Source organism: Oncorhynchus mykiss, chromosome 24 (genome assembly GCF_013265735.2).
Source record: "Oncorhynchus mykiss isolate Arlee chromosome 24, USDA_OmykA_1.1, whole genome shotgun sequence".
In the NCBI taxonomy this organism is placed as follows: domain Eukaryota; kingdom Metazoa; phylum Chordata; class Actinopteri; order Salmoniformes; family Salmonidae; genus Oncorhynchus; species Oncorhynchus mykiss.
Genome location: NC_048588.1, coordinates 6,736,728 through 6,760,465, shown reverse-complemented (window position 1 = coordinate 6,760,465; position 23,738 = coordinate 6,736,728). Strand labels below are relative to the sequence as shown.

The 23,738-nt window shown below is 46.9% G+C and overlaps 1 protein-coding gene across 5 annotated transcripts in view; it reads left to right on the top strand.

Moving 5' to 3' along the window:
- The window catches only part of LOC110503603 (echinoderm microtubule-associated protein-like 1), a 37,635-nt gene extending 34,643 nt beyond the window's left edge, over nt 1-2,992 (top strand). For all 5 annotated transcript variants that reach the window (XM_021582019.2, XM_021582020.2, XM_036961585.1 and 2 more), the window contains 7 exons: nt 932-999; nt 1,103-1,191; nt 1,358-1,455; nt 1,569-1,656; nt 1,752-1,847; nt 2,146-2,276; nt 2,499-2,992. In XM_021582019.2, coding sequence (XP_021437694.1) covers nt 932-999; nt 1,103-1,191; nt 1,358-1,455; nt 1,569-1,656; nt 1,752-1,847; nt 2,146-2,276; nt 2,499-2,624 — 696 coding nt within the window. In that variant the 3' untranslated portion in view covers nt 2,625-2,992. The remainder of the gene's footprint in view (nt 1-931; nt 1,000-1,102; nt 1,192-1,357; nt 1,456-1,568; nt 1,657-1,751; nt 1,848-2,145; nt 2,277-2,498) is intronic.
- Nucleotides 2,993-23,738: the final 20,746 nt, after the last annotated feature.

Sequence of the window (23,738 nt, the reverse complement as noted above, 5' to 3'; positions counted from 1 at the left end):
ACCAACGAGTTATTTAACCTAACAATTCCACAACTACTACCTTATACACACAAGTGTAAAGGAATGAAGTATATGTACATAAAAATATATGAATGAGTGATGGTACAGAACGGCATTGGCAAGCTGCAGTAGATGGTATAGAGTACAGTATATACATATGAGATGAGTAATGTAGGGTATGTAAACATTATATTAAGTGGCATTGTTTAAAGTGGCTAGTGATGCATGTATTACATAAAGATGGCAAGATGCAGAAGATGGTATAGGGTACGGTATATACATATGAGATGAGTAATGTAAACATTATATTAAGTGGCATTGTTTAAAGTGGCTAGTGATACATTTTTTACATCAATTCTTCCATTATTAAAGTGGCTGGAGTTGAGTCAGTGTGTTGGCAGCAGCCACTCAATGTTAGTGGTGGCTGTTTAACAGTCTGATGGCCTAGAGATAAAAGTTTGAGTGCTTTTGGTGACAAGCCAAATTTCTTCAGCCTCCTGAGGTTGAAGAGGCGCTGCTGTGCCTGCTTCACCACGCTGTCTGTGTGGGTGGACCAATTTAGTTTGTCCGTGATGTGTACGCTGAGGAACTTAAAACTTACTACCCACTATTGTCCCATCGATGTGGATAGGGGGGTGCTCCCTCTGCTGTTTCCTGAAGTCCACGATGATCTCCTTTGTTTTGTTGACGTTGAGTGTGAGGTTATTTTCCTGACACCACACTCCGAGGGCCCTCACCTCCTCCCTGTAGGCCGTCTCATCGTTGTTGGTAATCAAGCCTACCACTGTAGTGTTGTCTGCAAACTTGATGATTGAGTTGGAGGCGTGCATGTCCACGCAGTCGTGGGTGAACAGGGAGTACAGGAGTGTCTTGTATGTGATGGTGCACCATGCAGTCTTGCTGATCCTCCATGTCTCCCTCTGTTCCCCAGGACCCAGGGCGTTGTGCAGGGTTTCACCCCAGTGGAGCTGTGCTGGCAGTGGGGACCATGACAGGAAGGTACTGTACATCCTCAGACCCTCACACATTGGTGTCATTCCCCTGATACTATCAAATGGTCTCACTTACAGTATACTTCCTCATCCTGTCTGTGTGTCTGTAGGTGGTTGGTGCTGGACGCTGACACCCGAGACCTGGTGTTCATGCACACTGATGGCAACGAGATAATCTCTAATATCAAGTACTCCCCAGGTACTGTACAAGACACCGTCATTTACAATAACATACTGTGTATCCCAATTTAAATATACACATGGTTAATGGCTCCAATAAGTCTGAACAAAACAGTACAGGATTATACAGTATTCTTATCCTCCACCTCCTACATCCATTAAAAAAAGAACTCTCCTGCTCTTAGACGGCAACTTCCTAGCCGTAGGTTCCCATGACAACTTTGTTTACATCTATGCCGTGATGGAGAATGGCAAGAAGTACAGCCGCGTGGGGAAATGCACTGTAAGTAAGAAAGACGATCCCTTTTATGGAAAATTGAATCCTTCTATTTTCTGAACTATTGCACTAACATTTTTGGGATTTGAAAAAAAAAAAAATGTTTTTTTCCTCCATAGGGTCACTCCAGTTTTGTCACCCATCTGGATTGGTCCGTCGACAGCCAATACATCGTAACCAACTCAGGAGACTACGAGATCCTATTCTGTGAGCCTCTTTTGTCCAAACGGATAACTCTGTCTACAACTGTAGTCTATGTTGTGTTGTGGTACATTCAAGCTCGTCTTCTGTTTGTGGTAAAGGGGAAGCTTCAAGCGGAAAACATGTGACGAGCATGGACCTAGTTCGTAATGTGGAGTGGGCAACCTCCACTTGTGTTCTAGGCTTCAGCGTCTTTGGTGAGTTACCACTTCCTGTTTGGGGTAATGATGGCAAAACCAGACTGTAGCTTTATAAATCCAAGAAACAAAACGTATATGCTTCAACTGTAACTCACTGAGTTCTTTACAGTCAGTTCAGGTCACTCTAGCAATTGCAGATTGTGACAGCAGTCCAGTCACTTTAAAATGAAGCTGTTAGTCTTTGCAGTTGTATCAAGTGGAGTCTCTTGTTTCCTGCCTCTGGGCTGGTTTGGTTCGCAAGTAAACAGTCTACTCACCTATTTTGTTTTACTGCTATATCACTGGTTCTATCTAGGCGTTTGGCCTGACGGTGCTGACGGCACGGACATCAACGCCGTGTGCAGGTCACATGACTCCTCCCTGCTGGCCTCTGCTGACGACTTTGGCAAAGTGCACTTGTTCTCCAACCCCTGCTCCCAGCCAAGGGTGCGCTTGTCATCATTTACATCTTATACGTTTTATTTGAGTGTTTTCTCATCCACTTAAGTTAACCTGTTTGCATCTGAACATATGTAGGTTAATTATTCAGGGGGAAATCCTTCCAATAAATCAATGTTTTTTTTTAATGAAGTGGAAGTTAGGATTTTTCGAATTAATTGTCAACCTTTTGTGTCCGTCTCCCTTCTCCCTCCTTGTCACGACATGCAGGCCCCAAGCCATACCTATGGTGGCCACAGCAGCCATGTGACCAACGTTGCCTTTCTCCACGACGACAGTCACCTGATCTCCACCGGAGGGAAGGACACCAGCATCCTCCAGTGGGTGGTCGCCTAGACAACCCTGCAGCATCAGTCTCCACCGTCGCCTCCTGCCCACCAGAGGGCAGCAATGCTGTGCCTATAAAAACACCCACCTTTTAACCCTCTCCTCTCTGCACATATGTTTGATGGTACTGTCCTGAGGTGCCACTAGGTGGGGCACTGACTTCAGAGAATAAGCATGTCGAGACTATTTTAAGGCTATTTAAACACAGTTGTAGCTGCTATTTATGTTGCAAAGGTCTATAGAGGTATATCTGAGTGGCTGTGGTATTCTAATATTAACTGTATTGTGGTGGTGTGGCACCTAGCACTTAATACATATTTAGGAGTAAGCTTAAGCTGTGCTTTGCCTTCGTTTTGTTAATAAAGTTTCTAACCCAATCATGTTTGAATACTCTCTGATACTGTATTTAAAGAGCTATTTACCAGAGGCAGTGATTCAAACGGTGTACAGCGACTTTAAAAGGTAGCGCTAAAATAATGATGTTGAATGTAATGTACAATTGCAATCCATCTTCTGACTTGCTTTAGTGCTACCGGTATGTAGTCAATCTACTACAGTGTACTCGTATCACTTCCTGCCAATGAAACATACAGAAGTTTCCCATTTACACCCTAGGCTTTTTCCACATGCCTAGAGAATACGTACTTCATTGTATTTTCAGAAGTGACCCCTGCTGTGTATTGCCGCTGTTCTCTTTAGACAGTCAACATGCTGACGACAATAACATCCCTTGTAACCTATTTGTTTGAAGGGTCAAGGCCTAGCCTGTTGTTATTGGTCACGAGGCTGATGTGGTGGTGACCTGTCAACACGTGCCTGATTAGCAAAGAGGAAGAAGGTCATGGTAATCCTCCGAAACAGCATTAACGTCTCCTCGGGATCCTATTTGTTTTGCCCTCTGTGCTTCAATCGTATGGATAAAGTAATGTTTTTTCTTCTCCTGTAACCCCTAGGTAAACAGACAATGTTCTTGATCACTGACCATTTGGAATCCTATTTTAATCAGTACTTCAAAACACTTAAAGGTCATCGTTGGCAAATACACTTTCAAGTACTTTGTTGTGTAGTGTTTTGCCCCAAAAACCTCTGCAATCCTATTTGTGCATCAAAGCAATTGCTGTCCCACTTCAAATTTAATCTGTCAACTATTCAGAATACCTCACTCATCATTTTAAAAACATTCCCATGTTTCCCTGAAAAGAAACAAGAAAATGGTGGGGCATGTGCGTTGACTGTCTACATATACCAAACCCTGCTATACTGTATTATGTGAAACGGGTCTCTACAAACCCAAGCTCAAGCAGGAAGGTTAGCGGATTTTAATCTTCAAAGAGGAAGTGCATAGCTTTGATGCTGCGGTGGCTGTGTCGAAGCCCTGGTGTGTGGGAACACTATTCTGCCTCTTTCCGGGCTGCCTCAAGTGGCTCCCTCCCTGGTCCTCAGTCACTGAGGTTGGGGGGTGGCGGTAATAATATCGACTTCTTGGGGGATACGAAACCATATTGCAGACATTTCTCGAGTGGAATTAGGCGGATGAGACTCCCAGCAGCAAGTGCCGAGCAGTCGCTTGTTGAGTGGCTTTTGCTGGGTTTTCACTCGAAGATTAAAGCCCAGGCTCAAACTAGAACAACTTCAGTAATAGAAAGTGTAGATCATTTACCCCATCTCTCCCCTTTGAAATTCTCTCTAAGGTTGATGACAAAAATGATATTCTTTGTGGTAGAAATTATGATTTGGTAATTTTGAATAAATTGGCTTACCATAAAGTAGGTCTAAATGTTTTGAAGTGCCTGATGCTTATCAGATGTCGGAATCAAGTAAAACAAGTAGTTTATTTTATTTCAGGATATTTTAAGATATTTTACATTGACCATTTAAGGTAGAAAATCTTAAAATATCTTAATTAGATAAATTACTCGTATTTATAAATTACTCGCCTTTGTAGGGTTAAAATAATTTTTCATGGTAAGAACTCACCCCACCTTCCCCCCACTAATTTTAAATATTTTATTACTCTAAGATTGCTTACATTTTGAACTTTTTGCAGTGTAAATAAATCCGAGCTGTTTTTTTTCTGTCAGGACCATGGGCTCAAAGACAGAAGGATGCCTCTGACTCATTACCAACATATTTATCCATATTTAGCTATAATACTTAAGTCTCTGATAAACATAACATATTACAGGTTTAGGCAAGATTCCAAATCTAGAAATGTAGACATACAAATATAAGAATACAAATGAAATGCTACACCTTTTGTCTCAATTCGCTGCAATTGGCTTGTCTGTGTTTCTTTTAAATCTCACCGCAAGGTGTCTGTCTGATGAATTGATGGGTTAACATTTGTAGACCTAAGAATGGCCACAAGGGGGTTATGGCTCCAGTCCAATATCAAGATCTATAAAGTGTGGTGCCCATTGGATGCCCAGTAGTAATTCAAGTCGATAGCCAATTCGGAGGAATCATTAATCGGGTTATCTCTTGAACCATTCAAGACCAGAATACTTCTGATTTTATATACATTTTTGGATCTCTGTGTATAAATATAATTGGAATGGAATGAATCCTCTTAAAACAAAGTACGTATTTTTAGTAGGAAAGTGGGAATAACTGTTGATGTTTACCCCTTAGAGATGGTGATTCAGGACAGAAAATAAGCAGATAGGCCAAAACAGATTCCAAGTAAAACCGCAGCGGGTGGAAGAGTTTGACTTGGGTCTCCCACATAACATAAAATGACGCTTGACATCTATTTGACTCTTTGACACACGTCTAGCCCGTGCTGAGTCTGTTTACCATGCTTCTGAACACACTGTGTTCCCATAGCCCACCACACTGTAGAGAAGCCATCTCCCTTTCACTCTCAACGAGGACCATTTAATTGATCACCTTCCACCTTCCAGTCTCTGGTCTTGTGTGCAGTATTTATGTCGGCCATTATGAATCAATCTCCAGCTGGATATACAGAAGAGATACACTGGGATTCCTTTTCCATTTATGGCTCGCTTGTGAATTATAGATGTTCCCTCACTTAGGTGCCCATAAACATTCTCTCTTCTACTTTATAGCCCTGACATCCCAGCAGACTGGATGAAAGACTAATTGGATCTCTCACCATCACAATGTAGACTCACAGGTCATGTGGGCAGATGCAGTTTCTACAACACCCGAGTGAACACTGAGATGAAAAGTCTACAGTTGGGTCCAAAATTGACAGCCTTTATAAAGATGAGCAATAATGACTGTATGAAGTAAATCATTCAAATACTGAGCTATATTGTACGCTCCAAAAAATTGGCAAGTTATACTATTTGATACTAATTCAATTGCGCTGAGAAAGACATTTTGTTTAACAAGGTAGGGGTCAAAATGATTGATTGTTTAGTATTTTGTCCCATATTCCTAGCACGCAATGACTACATCAAGATCGTGACTCTACAAACTTGTTGGATGCATTTGCAGTTTGTTTTGGTTGTGTTTCAGATTATTTTATGCCCAATAGAAATGAATAGTAAATTATATTCTGTCATTTTGGAGTCCTTTTTATTGGAAATAAGTATATAATTTGTTACTGTTACGGTTTTCTTTCTCCTCTTCCTCTGAAGAGGAGGTGTAGCAGGGATCAAAATGCAGCGTGGTTATTTCGATTCATGTTTAATAAAAAGATAAACACGAACAATACAAACAATAAACGTAATGTGAAAACCTAAACAGCCTATCTGGTGCAAACAAACACAGAGACAGGAACAATCACCCATTAAACACTCAAAGAATATGGCTGCCTAAATATGGTTCCCAATCAGAGACAACGATAAACACCTGCCTCTGATTGAGAACCACTTCAGGCAACCATAGACTTTTCTAGACAACCCCACTATACCACAATCCCAATACCTACAAAACCCCAAGACAAAACACACCACATAATTAACCCATGTCACACCCTGGCCTGACCAAAATAATAAAGATAACACAAAATACTAAGACCAGGGCGTGACAGTTACTAAACGCTTTTACGTAAATGTGGATGCCACCATGATTATGAATAATCCTGAATGAATTGTGAATAATGATGAGTGAGAAAGTTACAGAGGGTCAAAGATCATACCCCCAAGACATGCTAACCTAGCATGTCTGGTGGTATGATCTTTGACAAATTTCAGACCCCACTGTATTTCCACATCATATACTGTAAGCTGGAATGTTGTTGTCATCATGTGGGAAAGATACCTGCCCTGGGTGAAAAATACCCTTCTCTATGTTTCAGGCTTTAATCCTCCATGTAACAATAATTTCATGTTTATATGTAGTATATAGATGGGTAATGTATGCTTCAGGATATACAGGTAGGAAATATACGTAAATCCTTAGGTAATGTTTATCACGTTTCAGGTAAGACCCAAATGCAAACTGTGTTGAAGTAAAAATGTTTATTACAGCAACAGGGGCAGGCAAATGGCAGGTCAAGGCAGGCAGGGGTCGATAATCCCGAGTAGTGGCAAAGGCACAGGACGGCAGGCAGGCTCAGGGTCAGGTCAGGCAGAGGTCGGTAATCCAGAGTAGATGCAAAGGCACAGGACGATAGGGAGGCTCAGGGGCAGGCAGTGGTCAGGCAGGCGGGCTCAGAGTCAGGACAGGCAAAGGTCAAAACCAGGGGAGCGAGAAAAAGAGAGACTGTGGAAAAACAGGAGCTGAGACAAACCGCTGGTTGACTTGACAAACAAGACGAACTGGCAACAGACAAACAGAGAACACAGGTATAAGTACCCAGGGGATACTGGGGAAGATGGGCGGCACATGGAGGGGGGTGGAGACAAGCACAAGGACAGCCGAAACAGATCAGGGCGTGACAGTTTGTAGAAACCTGCCTGGGTGAAAAAGTCCCTTTAAATGTGGAAAGCTTTACGCTTCATTAATGACATATTCATGGTGTGCTTATAGATGCCTAATGAATGCTTCCTTATACAGTTAATGTAAATCATTACCAAATTGATGTGTAAATAATTCTCCCTGTGACCTCTGTGAAACATTCTACCTGTGTAGACTGGATATAGTATTTATGACCTCTTCAATAGACCTGAGCTCTGCCCAGTACAAAATGACAGGAAACAGAGGCTAATTTCTCTCCAGAATACATGTACCAGTCTCCTCTCTGGGAATATTTCACATATCCAGATACTACTATTTTAATTATGCAAACTTTTTATTAATCAATCATAGCAGTCGGCCTATGTTATGAAGTCATGGTCAGTAAAGGCTATTATCTCTTTACAAGAGACTACAGCATCATTAAAGCATGGTGATGCAGCAGTGTTCTATCCAACATTTTGTTTACTATATGTGCTACTGGAAAATTGTACTAAAAAAAAGAGCCTGGATTTAGCCTGGGTCAAACACCTTGCCAAGACAAAAAGACACAGCTAGGAATGTATGTGTCATGTTGTGTCTTGTCTCTGTCCTTTCCCTTCACCCTGTCTCCCTCTGCTGGTCGTTGTTAGGTTACCTTTTCTCCCCCGCTTTCTCCCAGCTGTTCCTTGTCTCCTCTAACTACCCATTCACCCCGTTTCCCACCTGTTCCCTTTTTCCCTCTGATTAGGTCCCTATATCTCTCTCTGTTTCTGTTCCTGTCCTTGTCGGATTCTTGTTTGTGTTTGTGTTTCATGCCTGAGCCAGACTATCGTCATGTTTGCTGTAACCTTGTCCTGTCCTGTCGGAATCTGCCGGTCTATCTGAGCCTACCTATGTTTGGTTATTAAAGAAGCTCTGTTTAAGTTAGTTCGCTTTTGGGTCCTCATTCACTCACCATAACAGAAGAATCCGACCAAGAATGGACCCAGCGACTTCGGATCCTCTCCACTCAGCCGTCGGGATCCAGGGAGCGATGCTAGGCAGACACGAGCAGGAAGTGTCTGCTGCTCGACATGCCGTTGAGACCCTGGCCACCCAAGTCTCCAACCTCACAGAACAGGTTCACCATCTCCGCCTCGATCCACCGGCCACTTCCAGGGCTTTCGAATCTCCGGAGCCCAGAATCAATAACCCGCCGTGTTACTCTGGGGAGCCCACTGAATGCCGCTCGTTCCTCACCCAGTGTGATATTGTGTTTTCTCTCCAGCCCAACACTTACTCCAGGAGCACTGCTCGTGTCGCCTACGTCATATCTCTCCTTATTGGACGGGCTCGTGAATGGGGCACGGCAATCTGGGAGGCAAGGGCTGAGTGTACTAACCAGTATCAGGACTTTAAGGAGGAGATGATACGGGTTTTTGATCGATCTGTTTTTGGGGAGGAGGCTTCCAGGGCCCTGTCTTCCCTATGTCAAGGCAATCGATCCATAACAGACTACTCTATTGAGTTTCGCACTCTTGCTGTCTCCAGTGGCTGGAACGAGCCGGCCTTGCTCGCTCGTCTTCTGGAGGGTCTCCGCGCAGAGGTAAAGGATGAGATTCTCTCCCGGGAGGTTCCTTCCAGCGTGGATTCCTTGATTGAACTCGCTATTCGCATTGAGCGACGGGTTGATCTTCGTCACCGAGCTCGTGGAAAGGAGCTCGCGCTCTCCGTCGCCCCCCTCTCCGCATCACTACCATCTTCCTCTGCCGGCTCGGGTGCTGAGCCCATGCAGCTGGGAGGTATCCGCATCTCGACTAAGGAGAGGGAACGGAGAATCACCAACCGCCTCTGTCTCTATTGCGGTTCCGCTGGTCATTTTGTCACTTCATGTCCAGTAAAAGGCCAGAGCTCGTCAGTAAGCGGAGGGCTACTGGTGAGCGCTACTACTCCTGTCTCTCCTTCAAGATCCTGCACTACCTTGTCGGTCCATCTACGCTGGACCGGTTCGTCTGCTTCCTGCAGTGCCTTAATAGACTCTGGGGCGGAGGGCTGTTTTATGGACGAGACCTGGGCTCGGGAACATGACATTCCTCTCAGACAGTTAAAGGAGCCCACGGCCTTGTTCGCCCTGGATGGTAGTCCTCTCCCCAGGATTCAGCGTGAGACGCTACCTTTAACCCTCACTGTTTCTGGTAATCATAGTGAAACCATTTCTTTTTTAATTTTTCGTTCACCTTTTACACCTGTTGTTTTGGGCCATCCCTGGCTAGTTTGTCATAATCCTTCCATTAATTGGTCTAGTAATTCTATCCTCTCCTGGAACGTCTCTTGTCATGTGAAATGTTTAATGTCTGCTATCCCTCCTGTTTCCTCTGTCTCTTCTTCACAGGAGGAGCCTGGTGATTTGACAGGGGTGCCGGAGGAATATCACGATCTGCGCACGGTGTTCAGTCGGTCCAGGGCCACCTCTCTTCCTCCACACCGGTCGTATGATTGTAGTATTGATCTCCTTCCGGGAACCACCCCCCCCCGGGGTAGACTATACTCTCTGTCGGCTCCCGAACGTAAGGCTCTCGAAGATTATTTGTCTGTAGCTCTTGACGCCGGTACCATAGTCCCCTCCTCCTCTCCCGCCGGAGCGGGGTTTTTTTTTGTCAAGAAGAAGGACGGGTCTCTGCGCCCCTGCATAGATTATCGAGGGCTGAATGACATAACAGTGAAGAATCGTTATCCGCTTCCTCTTATGTCTTCAGCCTTCGAGATCCTGCAGGGAGCCAGGTTTTTCACTAAGTTGGACCTTCGTAACGCTTACCATCTCGTGCGCATCAGGGAGGGGGACGAGTGGAAGACGGCGTTTAACACTCCGTTAGGGCACTTTGAATACCGGGTTCTTCCTTTCGGCCTCGCTAACGCTCCAGCTGTCTTTCAGGCATTAGTCAATGATGTCCTGAGAGACATGCTGAACATCTTTGTTTTCGTCTACCTTGACGATATCCTGATTTTTTCACCGTCACTCCAGATTCATGTTCAGCACGTTCGACGTGTCCTCCAGCGCCTTTTAGAGAATTGTCTTTTTGTGAAGGCTGAGAAGTGCACTTTTCATGCCTCCTCCGTCACATTTCTCGGTTCTGTTATTTCCGCTGAAGGCATTAAGATGGATCCCGCTAAGGTCCAAGCTGTCATTGATTGGCCCGTCCCTAAGTCACGCGTCGAGCTGCAGCGCTTTCTCGGCTTCGCGAACTTCTATCGTCGTTTCATCCGTAATTTCGGTCAGGTGGCAGCTCCTCTCACAGCCCTTACTTCTGTCAAGACGTGCTTTAAGTGGTCCGTTTCCGCCCAGGGAGCTTTTGATCTCCTCAAGAATCGTTTTACATCCGCTCCTATCCTTGTTACACCTGACGTCTCTAGACAGTTCGTTGTCGAGGTTGACGCGTCAGAGGTGGGCGTGGGAGCCATTCTTTCTCAGCGCTCCCTCTCTGACGACAAGGTCCACCCATGCGCGTATTTTTCTCATCGCCTGTCGCCGTCGGAACGTAACTATGATGTGGGTAACCGCGAACTGCTCGCCATCCGGTTAGCCCTAGGCGAATGGCGACAGTGGTTGGAGGGGGCGACCGTTCCTTTTGTCGTTTGGACTGACCATAGGAACCTTGAGTACATCCGTTCTGCCAAACGACTTAATGCGCGTCAGGCGCGTTGGGCGCTGTTTTTCGCTCGTTTCGAGTTCGTGATTTCTTATCGTCCGGGCTCTAAGAACACCAAGCCTGATGCTTTGTCTCGTCTCTTCAGTTCTTCAGTAGCCTCCACTGACCCCGAGGGGATTCTCCCTGAGGGGCGTGTTGTCGGGTTGACTGTCTGGGGAATTGAGAGGCAGGTAAAACAAGCGCTCACTCACACTCCGTCGCCGCGCGCTTGTCCTAGGAACCTTCTTTTCGTTCCCGTTCCTACTCGTCTGGCCGTTCTTCAGTGGGCTCACTCTGCCAAGTTAGCCGGCCACCCTGGCGTTCGGGGTACGCTTGCTTCCATTCGCCAGCGTTTTTGGTGGCCCACCCGGGAGCATGACACGCGTCGTTTCGTGGCTGCTTGTTCGGTCTGCGCGCAGACTAAGTCCGGTAACTCTCCTCCTGCCGGCCGTCTCAGGCCGCTTCCTATTCCCTCTCGACCGTGGTCTCACATCGCCTTAGATTTTGTCACCGGACTGCCTTCGTCAGCGGGGAAGACTGTTATTCTTACGGTTGTCGATAGGTTCTCTAAGGCGGCTCATTTCATTCCCCTTGCTAAGCTTCCTTCTGCTAAAGAGACGGCACAAATCATCATCGAGAACGTTTTCAGAATTCATGGCCTTCCGTCAGACGTCGTTTCGGACAGAGGTCCGCAATTCACGTCTCAATTTTGGAGGGAGTTTTGCCGTTTGATTGGGGCTTCCGTCAGTCTCTCTTCCGGCTTTCACCCCCAGTCTAACGGTCAAGCAGAACGGGCCAATCAGACTATTGGTCGCATCTTACGCAGTCTTTCTTTTCGCAACCCTGCGTCTTGGTCAGAACAGCTCCCCTGGGCAGAATACGCCCACAACTCGCTTCCTTCGTCTGCGACCGGGCTATCTCCTTTTCAGAGTAGCCTCGGGTACCAGCCTCCGCTGTTCTCATCTCAGTTCGCCGAGTCCAGCGTCCCCTCCGCTCAGGCTTTTGTCCAACGTTGCGAGCGCACCTGGAAGAGGGTCAGGTCTGCACTTTGCCGTTATAGGGCGCAGACTGTGAGGGCTGCTAATAAGCGTAGAACTAAGAGTCCTAGATATTGTCGCGGTCAGAGAGTTTGGCTCTCCACTCAGAACCTTCCCCTTAAGACGGCTTCTCGCAAGTTGACCCCGCGGTTCATTGGTCCGTTCCGTATTTCTCGGGTCATTAATCCTGTCGCAGTTCGACTTCTTCTTCCGCGATACCTTCGTCGCGTCCACCCGGTCTTCCATGTATCCTGTATTAAGCCCGTTCTTCGCGCCCCCGCTCGTCTTCCCCCCCCCCCCCCCCATCCTTGTCGAGGGCGCACCCATCTACAGGGTCCGCAGGATTTTGGACATGCGTCCTCGGGGCCGTGGTCACCAGTACCTTGTCGATTGGGAGGGGTACGGTCCTGAGGAGAGGAGTTGGGTTCCCTCTCGGGACGTGCTGGACCGTGCGCTGATCGAGGATTTCCTCCGTTGCCGCCAGGTTTCCTCCTCGAGTGCGCCAGGAGGCGCTCGGTGAGTGGGGGGGTACTGTCATGTTGTGTCTTGTCTCTGTCCTTTCCCTTCACCCTGTCTCCCTCTGCTGGTCGTTGTTAGGTTACCTTTTCTCCCCCGCTTTCTCCCAGCTGTTCCTTGTCTCCTCTAACTACCCATTCACCCCGTTTCCCACCTGTTCCCTTTTTCCCTCTGATTAGGTCCCTATATCTCTCTCTGTTTCTGTTCCTGTCCTTGTCGGATTCTTGTTTGTGTTTGTGTTTCATGCCTGAGCCAGACTATCGTCATGTTTGCTGTAACCTTGTCCTGTCCTGTCGGAATCTGCCGGTCTATCTGAGCCTACCTATGTTTGGTTATTAAAGAAGCTCTGTTTAAGTTAGTTCGCTTTTGGGTCCTCATTCACTCACCATAACAGTATGTCCATAACAATAATTAATTGACACTACAGGGGATCCATATATGCACAGGCGTGCTTTTGAATTGGAATGTTGATGTTTCTGTATTGAATGGCTGCTAACTCGTGCATGATGTACACTGAGTAGACAAAACATTAGGAACATTTTCCTAATATTGAGTTGCACCCACTTTTGCCCTCAGAACAGCCTCAATTTGTTGTGCATGGACTCCTCAAGGTGTTGAAAGCGTTCCACAGGGATGCTGGCCCATGTTGACTCCAATGCTTCCCACAGTCGTGTCAAGTTGGCTGGGTGTCAGCTGGGTGGTGGACCATTTTTGATACACACGGGACTGTTGAAAAGCCTAGCAGCGTTGCAGTTCTTGACGCAAACCGGTGTGCCTGGCACATACTACCATACCCTGTTCAAAGGCACTTAAATATTTTGTCTTGCCCATTCACCCTCTGAATGGCACACATACACAATCCATGTCTCAATTGTCTCAAGGGATAACAATACTTCATTATCCTGACTCCTGCCTTTCATATACACTGATTGAAGTGGATTTAACAAGTGACATCAGTAAGGGATCATAGCTTTCACCTGGACTCACCTGGTCAGTCTATGTCATGGAATGAGCAGGAGTTCTTAATATTTTGTACACTCAGTGTATATCCTGCAGTGCCTTGAAGCTCTGCAGTCCCCAACATTTGTTTACTGCTTGGCCCAGTGCTTGTAACGGTATAAAGTTCAGGCTTTTACAGGATTGAATGGCTGCGCATTCTGAACTCTGTTGAGAGCGAACCAGATCTGAGATCCCCTAAAACCTCTTGGTGGAGATTGTTCTAGTGCTGAAATCAGCCCATGCCTGAGCTCTGAGTAATAGTAGTAGTAGTGTCAGTAGTAACTGTTGTAGGCTACACTGTTGTATTGTGTGTGAACTAAAAATGGATACCGGTAAGTGGATTATTATTATTTATTTTAGCATGGACACAATGTCCTCCTCCTGTCACAGTCTTGACTCATGTCCAGAACATACTGGGGGACTTGGTAGGAGGAGCTCATAGAATATAGAAAACAATGTTGTTGTTTTTTACGGTGGAAAAACTTTAATCTAGCAAAGAAGTATTTGATCTGATGTGGAAATCTGTACACGCTACAATGCGTTGCTCCATAGGCTACTGTAGGTGGGTTACTATGACTCCAGGCCTGCATTTGACAAACCCCTTGCCTTTATCTCTCCCGTAGATTCTAATCGCCCTAGGCGATCTGTCTCCGTGTCTCTTTGGAGGTTTGGTTTGATCAGAGCTGTTTGTGCTGTGCATTTGACACATTCCATTTGCCACGGTAGTGGGTCGGCAAGGCATAGTGGGGTACACTCTCTCTCTCTCATTCTCTCTCCCTCTCTTTATCTCGAGTTCATCTGGTGTAACACATGATGAATCTCTCTGAAATGGGTGCTATGCACCGTAAAATGAGGAAGGTAGCTCTTTTAATGGACTGGAATGACTCTGTTGTTGCTAGGATAGAGACCTTTTAGTGTGATGTAGAGAAAGATGGGCCGTGATTTCAGCAGGTTTCATTTCACATGGAATCTCTCTTATGGTGTTGACCATTACTTTTCAATCATTTATATCTTGTTCATGGCTGCAATTGAATCACTATCACTCTCACTCTCTCTTATTACATAGAGTGCTGGTATAACAGCTTATTTGAAGTATCCCACTTTTGAGGTGAACCTATAAATGTTTCAATATTATGAATATGAAGTACTGTTGTCATTCACAACTATGCCCCGGGATCCACCCCATCTTGGCTGTGACGGTAACAGCACTTATCTTCTCTGAGGTACGGTGCATTCAGAAAGTATTCAGACCCCTTGACTATTTCCACATTTTGTTACGCTACAGCCTTATTCTAATATTGATGAAAATATTTGTTTTTCTTAACAATCTACACACAATACCCCATAATGAAGTGAAAAATGTTTTTTAGAAATTTTTGCAAATGCGTTAAAAATACATTTAAAAAACACCTTATTTACATAAGTGTTCAGACCCTTTGCTATGAGACTCGAAATTGAGCTCAGGCGCATCCTATTTCCTTTGATCATCCTTGAGATGTTTCTACAACTTGATTGGAGTCCACCTGTGGTAAATTCAATTGATTGGACATGATTTAGAAAGGCACACACCTGTCTATATAAGGTCCCACAGTTGACAACGCATGTCAGAGGAAAAACCAAGCCATGAGGTCGAAGGAATAGTCCGTAGAGCTACGAGACAGGATTGTGTCGAGACACAGATCTGGGGAAGGATACCAAAACATTTCTGCAGAATTGAAAGTCCTCAAGAAGACAGTGGCCTCTATCATTCTTAAATGGAAGAAGTTTGGAACCACCAAGACTCTTCCTAAAGCTGAGCAATTGGGGGACCTCCCTTGGTCAGGGAGGTAACCAAGAACCCAATGGTAACTCTGACAGACCTCCAGAATTCCTCTGTGTAGATGGGAGAATCGGCCATTCCGATTAATCGGTCGACCTCTAATCCAGACCTTATGAAAGTTGCCCAGTATACCTTTAAACGTGTAATAAATCAAATCTAGTGATACATAACTTGACATTGTGGGAGGATAACCAACCTTCCAATTAATGGAAATGCACTTCTTAGCCGCTATAAATGCTTGGTTACACAGTTTCCTCAGATAAGTTTCCAGTATCAACGTTTCCAACTAAACAAAAACAGAGAGAAGGTGTAACGGCTTTCTTCTATCTCCTCCTCGGACGAGGAGGTGTAGCAAGGATCGGACCAAAATGCGGCATGTAGATTGCGATTCATGTTTAATGACAAACACACTAAACACAAACACTACAAAAACAATAAACGTAATGAAAACCGAAACGGCCTATACTTGTGTAAACTAACACAGAACAAGGACATCAGGATACTAAGGACAATCACCCACGAAACACCCAAAGAATATGGCTGCCTAAATATGGTTCCCAATCAGAGACAACGATAAACACCTGCCTCTGATTGAGAACCACTTCAGACAGCCATAGACTTCACTAGAACACCCCACTAAGCTACAATCCCAACACACCACATACAAAAACCCATGCCACACCCTGGCCTGACCAAATAAATGAAAATAAACACAAAATACTTTGACCACGGCGTGCCAGAAGGGAGAATCTGTGGACATGCTGAGATAAAAGAACATATGCATAACATATGCAAATATATCCCTTTGGGGTTGTATATGGAATGACATGACTGCACGTATTTCAGTTTCACTGGCATATAGTACGTTCTATGGATGGCCTTAAACGACAGAAATTTATGTCTGAGATTATATGAACATGACTTGGCATTCAAACATATCTGTATCCATTCATCATCATCATCCATAGCTTATACCAGGTCTCCTCACATTTTAGTTTTACATGTTTTGGTTTTGTGTCATCGAGAAAAGCTTTTATCAAACCTTGATACAGTTTGGATATCAACTGTGGAGGTTTGTCAGACTGCCTTAAAACATTATCTGGCTTGTCCAGTGTTTTGCTGCACAGAGAGAATAAAGTGTTGTGTCTGCAAAAATGTATTTCCCTTCCATGGCCTGCCCTAGCTACCTGACCCTGCTGAGATCCCTGTCGCCATCTGATCCTCCTAAAATGAGGCATGATAAAGAATTACATTGGTGTACATTTAGAAATATTATACAATAATAGAATCAATGGTTCAATATTAGAAATTACCATTATTCCCAGATCCCAGACTGTAGCTTTAAACTGCTGTCCTGTACAGATCCACAGATGATGCAAACTCCATTGCACTCCATAATGCCCTTTCCCACCTAGACAAAACACCTATGTGAGAATGCTATTCATTGTGTGCTCAGTCCCCTCCTGTACAACCTGTTCACTCATGACTGCACGGCGAGGCACGACTCCAACACCGTCATTCAATTTGCCGATGACACAGTGGTAGGCCTGATCTCCAATAATGACGAGACAGCCTGTAGTGCCAGACAACAACCTCTCCCTCAACGTGATCAAGACAAAGGAGATAATTGTGGACTACAGGAAAAAGAAAACTGAGAACGCCCCCATTCTCCTCGACGGGGCTGCAGTGGAGCAGGTTGAGAGCTTCAGGTTCCTTTGTGTCTACATCAACAAACTAACATGGTCCAAGCACACAAAGACAGTCGTGAAGAGGGCACAACAAAACCTATTCCCCCTCAGGAGACTGAAAACATTTGTCATGGGTCCTCAGATCCTCAAAAGGTTCTACATCTGCACCATCGAGAGCATCCTGACTGGGTGCATCACAGCCTGGTATGGCAACTGCTCAGCCTCCGACCGCAAGGCACTATAGAGGGTGGTGCGAACGGCCCAGTACATCACTGGGGCCAAGCTTCCTGCCATCCGGCACCTCAATATCAGGCGGTGTCAGAGGAAGGCCCTAAACATTGTCAAAGACTCCAGCCACCCTAGTCATAGGTACCGGAGCGCCAAGTCCAGGTCCAGGTCCAAGAGGCTTCTAAACAGCTTCTATCCCCAAGTCATTAGACTCCCGAACATCTAGTCAAATGACTACCCAGACTATTTGAAGTGCCCCCCCCCCCCCTCACCCCCTCCTTACACTGCTACTCTCTGTTATCATCTACGCATTGTCACTTTAATAACGTTACCAACATGTACATACTACCTCAAATAACCGGTGCCCCCGCAAATTGACTCTGTATCAGTACCCCCCTGTATATAGTCACGGTATTGTTTTTTCACTGCTGCTCTTTAATTACTTGTTACTTTTATCTTGTCACGAACCGGCTCAAAGCCCGTAACAAAAGGGAGACAACGTGGAGATAAGGAGTAACAAAATATATATTTATTAAATAAAGTAAATTAAGTACAATTTACAATGGTGTGTGTAATCAGTAATCAGTAGTGTAAGTGAGTGTTTTGCATGCATGAATGTGATAATGCAGGGTGTTGAAAGGTGCCAAAGCAAACAACCAAAAGGCCACCAATATACACAATGTGACTAATACAATTTGTGTAACTAATACAATTTGATTTGTAGCTACTGTAGGTCTACCCATCAATTCAAGATGGAACTTTGTATCATTCACTGATATTGTTATTACAGGCATACTGCAAAATTCACCTGAGCTCCGTGGACTGGTCTTCCCTGGCTTTCTGACCCTGCTGGGACCACTGTCAACATCTGATCCTGCTAAGACAGGATCAGATGTTGTGTACTGACTGCACTAGAGGGCTGCATTCCCACGGGATGCCTGCAGGCCTTGACAGAGATCGGGCGATCAGACAGACGACTTTGGGATGACATTATTTTTGTTGTCCCACAGATTATTTGGAAATGGTCCTCTGTCTGCTTTGTATGTGTTAGCCTACCTATTGTATTAAAAGTACATATTTTTTGCATTATTCACACACTCAGAATTCACTGCTTCAACTTCAGTAGCCTACCTCTCCTAGCTGGGCGTGAGAGTTCAAGTGTGCCTAGTATGTGTGTTCTCTCTAGTGTGGGTGCCTACATGGACGGAGAATCAAGTGGCAGTTAACTTGAACATGAAATTAACTTAAATATGATTAGAGAGACCGGGTCAGTCAATTACTTATGTACTAATACTCTTAGTAAAAGTATTTATCTTCAACTCGCAATCTGTGGATTCTATTCGATTAGATAGATTGAAATTGTATGTTAAACATCACAGCATAGCTGAAAGACACAGTGGGGCAAAAAAGTATTTAGTCAGCCACCAATTGTGCAAGTTCTCCCCCATTTAAAAAGATGAGAGAGGCCTGTAATTTTCATCATAGGTACACTTCAACTATGACAGACGAAATGGATCATCCAAATGCTCTCTAGCAAACTTCAGACGGGCCTGGACATGTACTGGCTTAAGCAGGGAGACACATCTGGCACTGCAGGATTTGAGTCCCTGGCGACGTAGTGTGTTACTGATGGTAGGCTTTGTTACTTTGGTCCCAGCTCTCTGCAGGTCATTTACTAGGTCCCCCGTGTGGTTCTGGGATTTTTGCTCACCGTTCTTGTGATCATTTTGACCCCACGGGGTGAGATCTTGCGTGGAGCCCCAGATCGAGGGAGATTATCAGTGGTCTTGTATGTCTTCCATTTCCTCCCACAGTTGATTTCTTCAAACCAAGCTGCTTACCTATTACAGATTCAGTCTTCCCAGCCTGGTGCAGGTCTACAATTTTGTTTCTAGTGTCCTTTGACAGCTCTTTGGTCTTGGCCATAGTGGAGTTTGGAGTGTGACTGTTTGAGGTTGTGGACAGGTGTCTTTTATACTGATAACAAGTTCAAACAGGTGCCATTAATACAGGTAATGAGTGGAGGACAGAGGAGCCTCTTAATTAAAGAAGAATTTACAGGTCTGTGAGAGCCAGAAATCTTGCTTGTTTGTAGGTGACCAATAGTGCCATACATGTGTAACGGATGTGAAATGGCTAGCTAGTTAGCGGTGGTGCGCGCTGGTAGTGTTTCAATCGGTGATGTCACTCGCTTTGAGCCCTTGAAGTAGTGGTTCCCCTTGCTCTGCAAGGGCCGTGGCTTTTGTGGAGCGATGGGTAACGGGGCGAGGGGACAGACGTAAAGTCTATACTGTTACACATGCATTCAAACATATTCAGTTTGCCTTTCTGTTATGATTTATGTTGTCCTTGATGTCTTTTGCAATGTTGTTTTCTATTTTCCTTTGTCTTTTTTCTCTTTTGCACATTTTGTTGGTGCATGGGGGGGGGTGGAATTATTTTATTTATCATTTTTTTCTCAGGGGGAGTGTCTGTGGGTGGGGGTTTGGATGGTTGAGGGGCAGCTCTTGGGGAACTGTGGGGGGGGGGGGGGATCTTGGAGGGCTACTGGCCTGGCGGTTGGGAGCTTGGGCCGGGTCCCCATTTTTGACCTTGTGGGAGATCTGTCAACGTGCCTTTGAGCAGGGCGTTGACCCTGGTTGCTTCTTGAGCAGGGCGTTGATCCTTGTTGCTTCTTGAGCAGGGTGTTGACCCTGGTTGCTTTTGTGTGTCGCTCTGGATGTGTCACGTTCTGACCTCTATTTCTGTTTTGTATTTATTTAGTATGGTCAGGGCGTGAGTTGGGTGGGCAGTCTGTTTGTTTTTCTATGTTTTGGGGCATTTCTATGTTTTTGGCCTAGTATGGTTCTCAATCAGAGGCAGGTGTCATTAGTTGTCTCTGATTGAGAATCATACTTAGGTAGCCTGGGTTTCACTGTGTGTTTGTGGGTGATTGTTCCTGTCTTTGTGTAGTATTCACCAGATAGGCTGTATTAGGTTTTGAGTTCTCACGTTTCTTGTTTTTTCGTTAGTTTGTTCATGTATAGTGTCGTGAATAAAATACAATGAACAACCACCACGCTGCGCTTTGGTCCGCTTCTCCTCCTCCTACAGACGAACGCCGTTACAGAATCACCCACCACAACAGGACCAAGCAGCGTGTCAACAGGCAGGAGCAGCAGGAGAAGCAACAGCGGCTGCAGGAGATACGTAGTAAGGAATTCTGGACATGGGAGGAAATCCTCGACGGGAAAGGACCCTGGGCTAAGCCAGGAGAATATTGCCGCCCCAAGGCCGAGCTGGAGGCAGCAAAAGCAGAGAGGCGGCATTCTGAGAAGCAAGCACGGCGGCGCGGACAGAAGCCCGAGAGTCACCCCCAAAAATTTCTTGGGGGGGGGCACAGGGGGAGTGTGGCAGAGTCAGGAGTCAGACCTGAGCCAACTCTCCCCGTTTATCGTGAGGAGCCAAGGAGGAGCTCAGAACCAGAGCTGGTGTTGGAGGTGAGCGAAGCAGAGACTGTGAAGGAGTTAATGGGGAAATTGGAGGAGAGTGATATGAGGGACTTGCTGGTTTGGTGCATGAGGCACGACATTCGCCCGACGGAGCGTGTCAGGGATTTAATGGCACCGGGGTCAGCTCTCCATACTCATCCTGAGGTGCGTGCGAGGGGTCTGGTGAAGACTGTGCCAGCCTCACGCACCAGGCCTCCTGTGCATCTCCCTAGCCTTGCACGTCCTGTGCCATCTCAGCACTACAGTGCTCCTAGCAGTGCTAACTGTGGCGGGCGTGGTGCTGGTCAGGCACCGTGTTATGCAGTTGTGCGCACGGTGTCCCCAGTACGCGTGCTTAGCCCAGTGCGCTACATCCCAGCTCCCCACATCTGCCGGGCTAGGGTGAAGATCCAGCCAGGGCGGTTGGTGCCAGCCCTGCCCTCAAGATCTCCAGTACGCCTTCACGGTCCGGTCTATCCGTCACCACCTCCACGCACCAGCCCTCCGGTGGCAGCCCCCCGTACCAGGCTGTCTCTCCGGCCCATCCTTACAGGGGCTTCCTCCTCTCCAGCGCTGTCGGAGCCTCCCGCCTGTCCGGCGCCTCTGCCGGAGCCTCCCGCCTGTCCGGCGCCTCTGCCGGAGCCTCCCGCCTGTCCGGCGCCGCTGCCGGAGCCTCCCGCCTGTCCGGCGCCGCTGCCGGAGCCTCCCGCCTGTCCGCCGCCGCTGCCGGAGTCTCCCGCCTCTCCGGCGCTACCAGGGCCTTCCTTTTCTCCAGCGTTGCCGGAGCTTCCCGTCTGCCCAGCGCCAGCTGAGCTTCCCATCTGCCCAGCGCCAGCTGAGCTTCCCGTCTGCCCAGCGCCAGCTGAGCTTCCCGTCTGCCCAGCGCCAGCTGAGCTTCCCGTCTGCCCAGCGCCGCCAACGCCGCCCGTCTGCCCAGCGCCGCCAGCGCCGCCCGTCTGCCCAGCGCCGCCCGTCTGCCCGGAGCCGCCAGTGCCGCCCGTCTGCCAGGAGCCGCCAGTGCCGCCCGTCAGCCAGGGGCCGCCAGTGCCGCCCGTCAGCCAGGGGCCGCCAGTGCCGCCAGTCAGCCAGGGGCCGCCAGTGCCGCCAGTCAGCCAGGGGCCGCCAGTGCCGCCAGTCAGCCAGGGACCGCCAGTGCCGCCAGTCAGCCAGGGGCCGCCAGTGCCGCCAGTCAGCCAGGGGCCGCCAGTGCCGCCAGTCAGCCAGGGGCCGCCAGTGCCGCCAGTCAGCCAGGGGCCGCCAGTGCCGCCAGTAAGCCAGGGGCCGCCAGTAAGCCAGGGGCCGCCAGTGCCGCCAGTCAGCCAGGGGCCGCAAGTAAGCCAGGGGCCGCCAGTGCCGTCAGTCAGCCAGGGGCCGCCCGAGCAGCTGCCCCTCTGTCCAGAGCAGCTGTCGCCCCTCTGTCCCAAGCTGCTGCCGCCCCTCTGTCCCGAGCTGCTATCGCCCCTCTGTCCCGAGCTGCTATCGCCCCTCTGTCCCGAGCTGCTATCGCCCCTCTGTCCCGAGCAGTTGTCCCTCTGTCCCGAGCAGTTGTCCCTCTGTCCCGAGCAGCTGCTTCACCTCTGTCCCGAGCTGCCCCTCTGTCCCGAGCAGCCCCTCTGTCCAGTGGGGTCATTGAGAGGGGTGGTCATGGTGAGTAAGCCAGGGAGGCGGACAATAAGGCGGACTAAGACAATGGTGAAGTGGGGTCCGCGTCCCGCGCCAGAGCCGCCACCGCGGACAGACGCCCACCCAGACCCTCCCCTATAGGTCAAGGTTTTGTGGCCGGAGTCCGCACCTTTGGGGGGGGGGTACTGTCACGTTCTGACCTCTATTTCTGTTGTTTTGTATTTATTTAGTATGGTCAGGGCGTGAGTTGGGTGGGCAGTCTATGTTTGTTTTTCTATGTTTTGGGGCATTTCTATGTTTTCGGCCTAGTATGGTTCTCAATCAGAGGCAGGTGTCATTAGTTGTCTCTGATTGAGAATCATACTTAGGTAGCCTGGGTTTCACTGTGTGTTTGTGGGTGATTGTTCCTGTCACTGTGTTTGTTGTCACAGGATAGGACTGTTTTGCGTTTTCACATTTCTTGTTTTTGTTAGTTTGTTCATGTGTAGTGATTTATTAAAACATGAATAACCACCACGCTGCGCTTTGGTCCGCTTCTCTTCCTCCTACAGACGAACGCCCTTACAGGATGGGAGGCTGTTAGATGACTAATATGATGTAGTTGTTAAGCGGCTTCACTGCAAGTATATTGTATGTTTTAAATATTCAATAAAAAAATATATAATAATAAAAAATATGAAAAATAATATGATTAGACTGTAGTTTACTACAGTGTCTGTAAATAAATATGGATAATGGAAAGAAGTGGAGGGAACTCACCAATGTGAGTCAAAGTGCAATCAAAAAATGTAATCATCATTGAAAAGGAAAAGGCACAACGCGCACATAGGTTAGGCTACTATGGTGAGCGACCACTGTGCCTTTTCATTTTTGATTAAAATTGATTACCCATTTTATTTGTCTCTGCGTGCAAATCGTCCTCCTTATAGGTAGGCTATATCCAATAGGCCCATGCAAAACGTAGCAAGTGTTGCTATCATTCTTCCTGCTTTCAGTTCAGTAGTCATACCTGTGAGATCAGGTGCGCTTGTGGTCTCAATTAAATAGAGTAGGCTATAGCCTATACATGGACGGAGGCACGGGCAGTTATCTTTCCAAGGAAATGTACTTCCTATAGGTCTATGATTAGGCTATAGTTTACTATATTGCCTAGAAGTATGACAGAATATTGATCACCCATATTTCTCCATCTGAAAATCTTCCCACTCCTAACAGGTAGGCTAGAAAAAT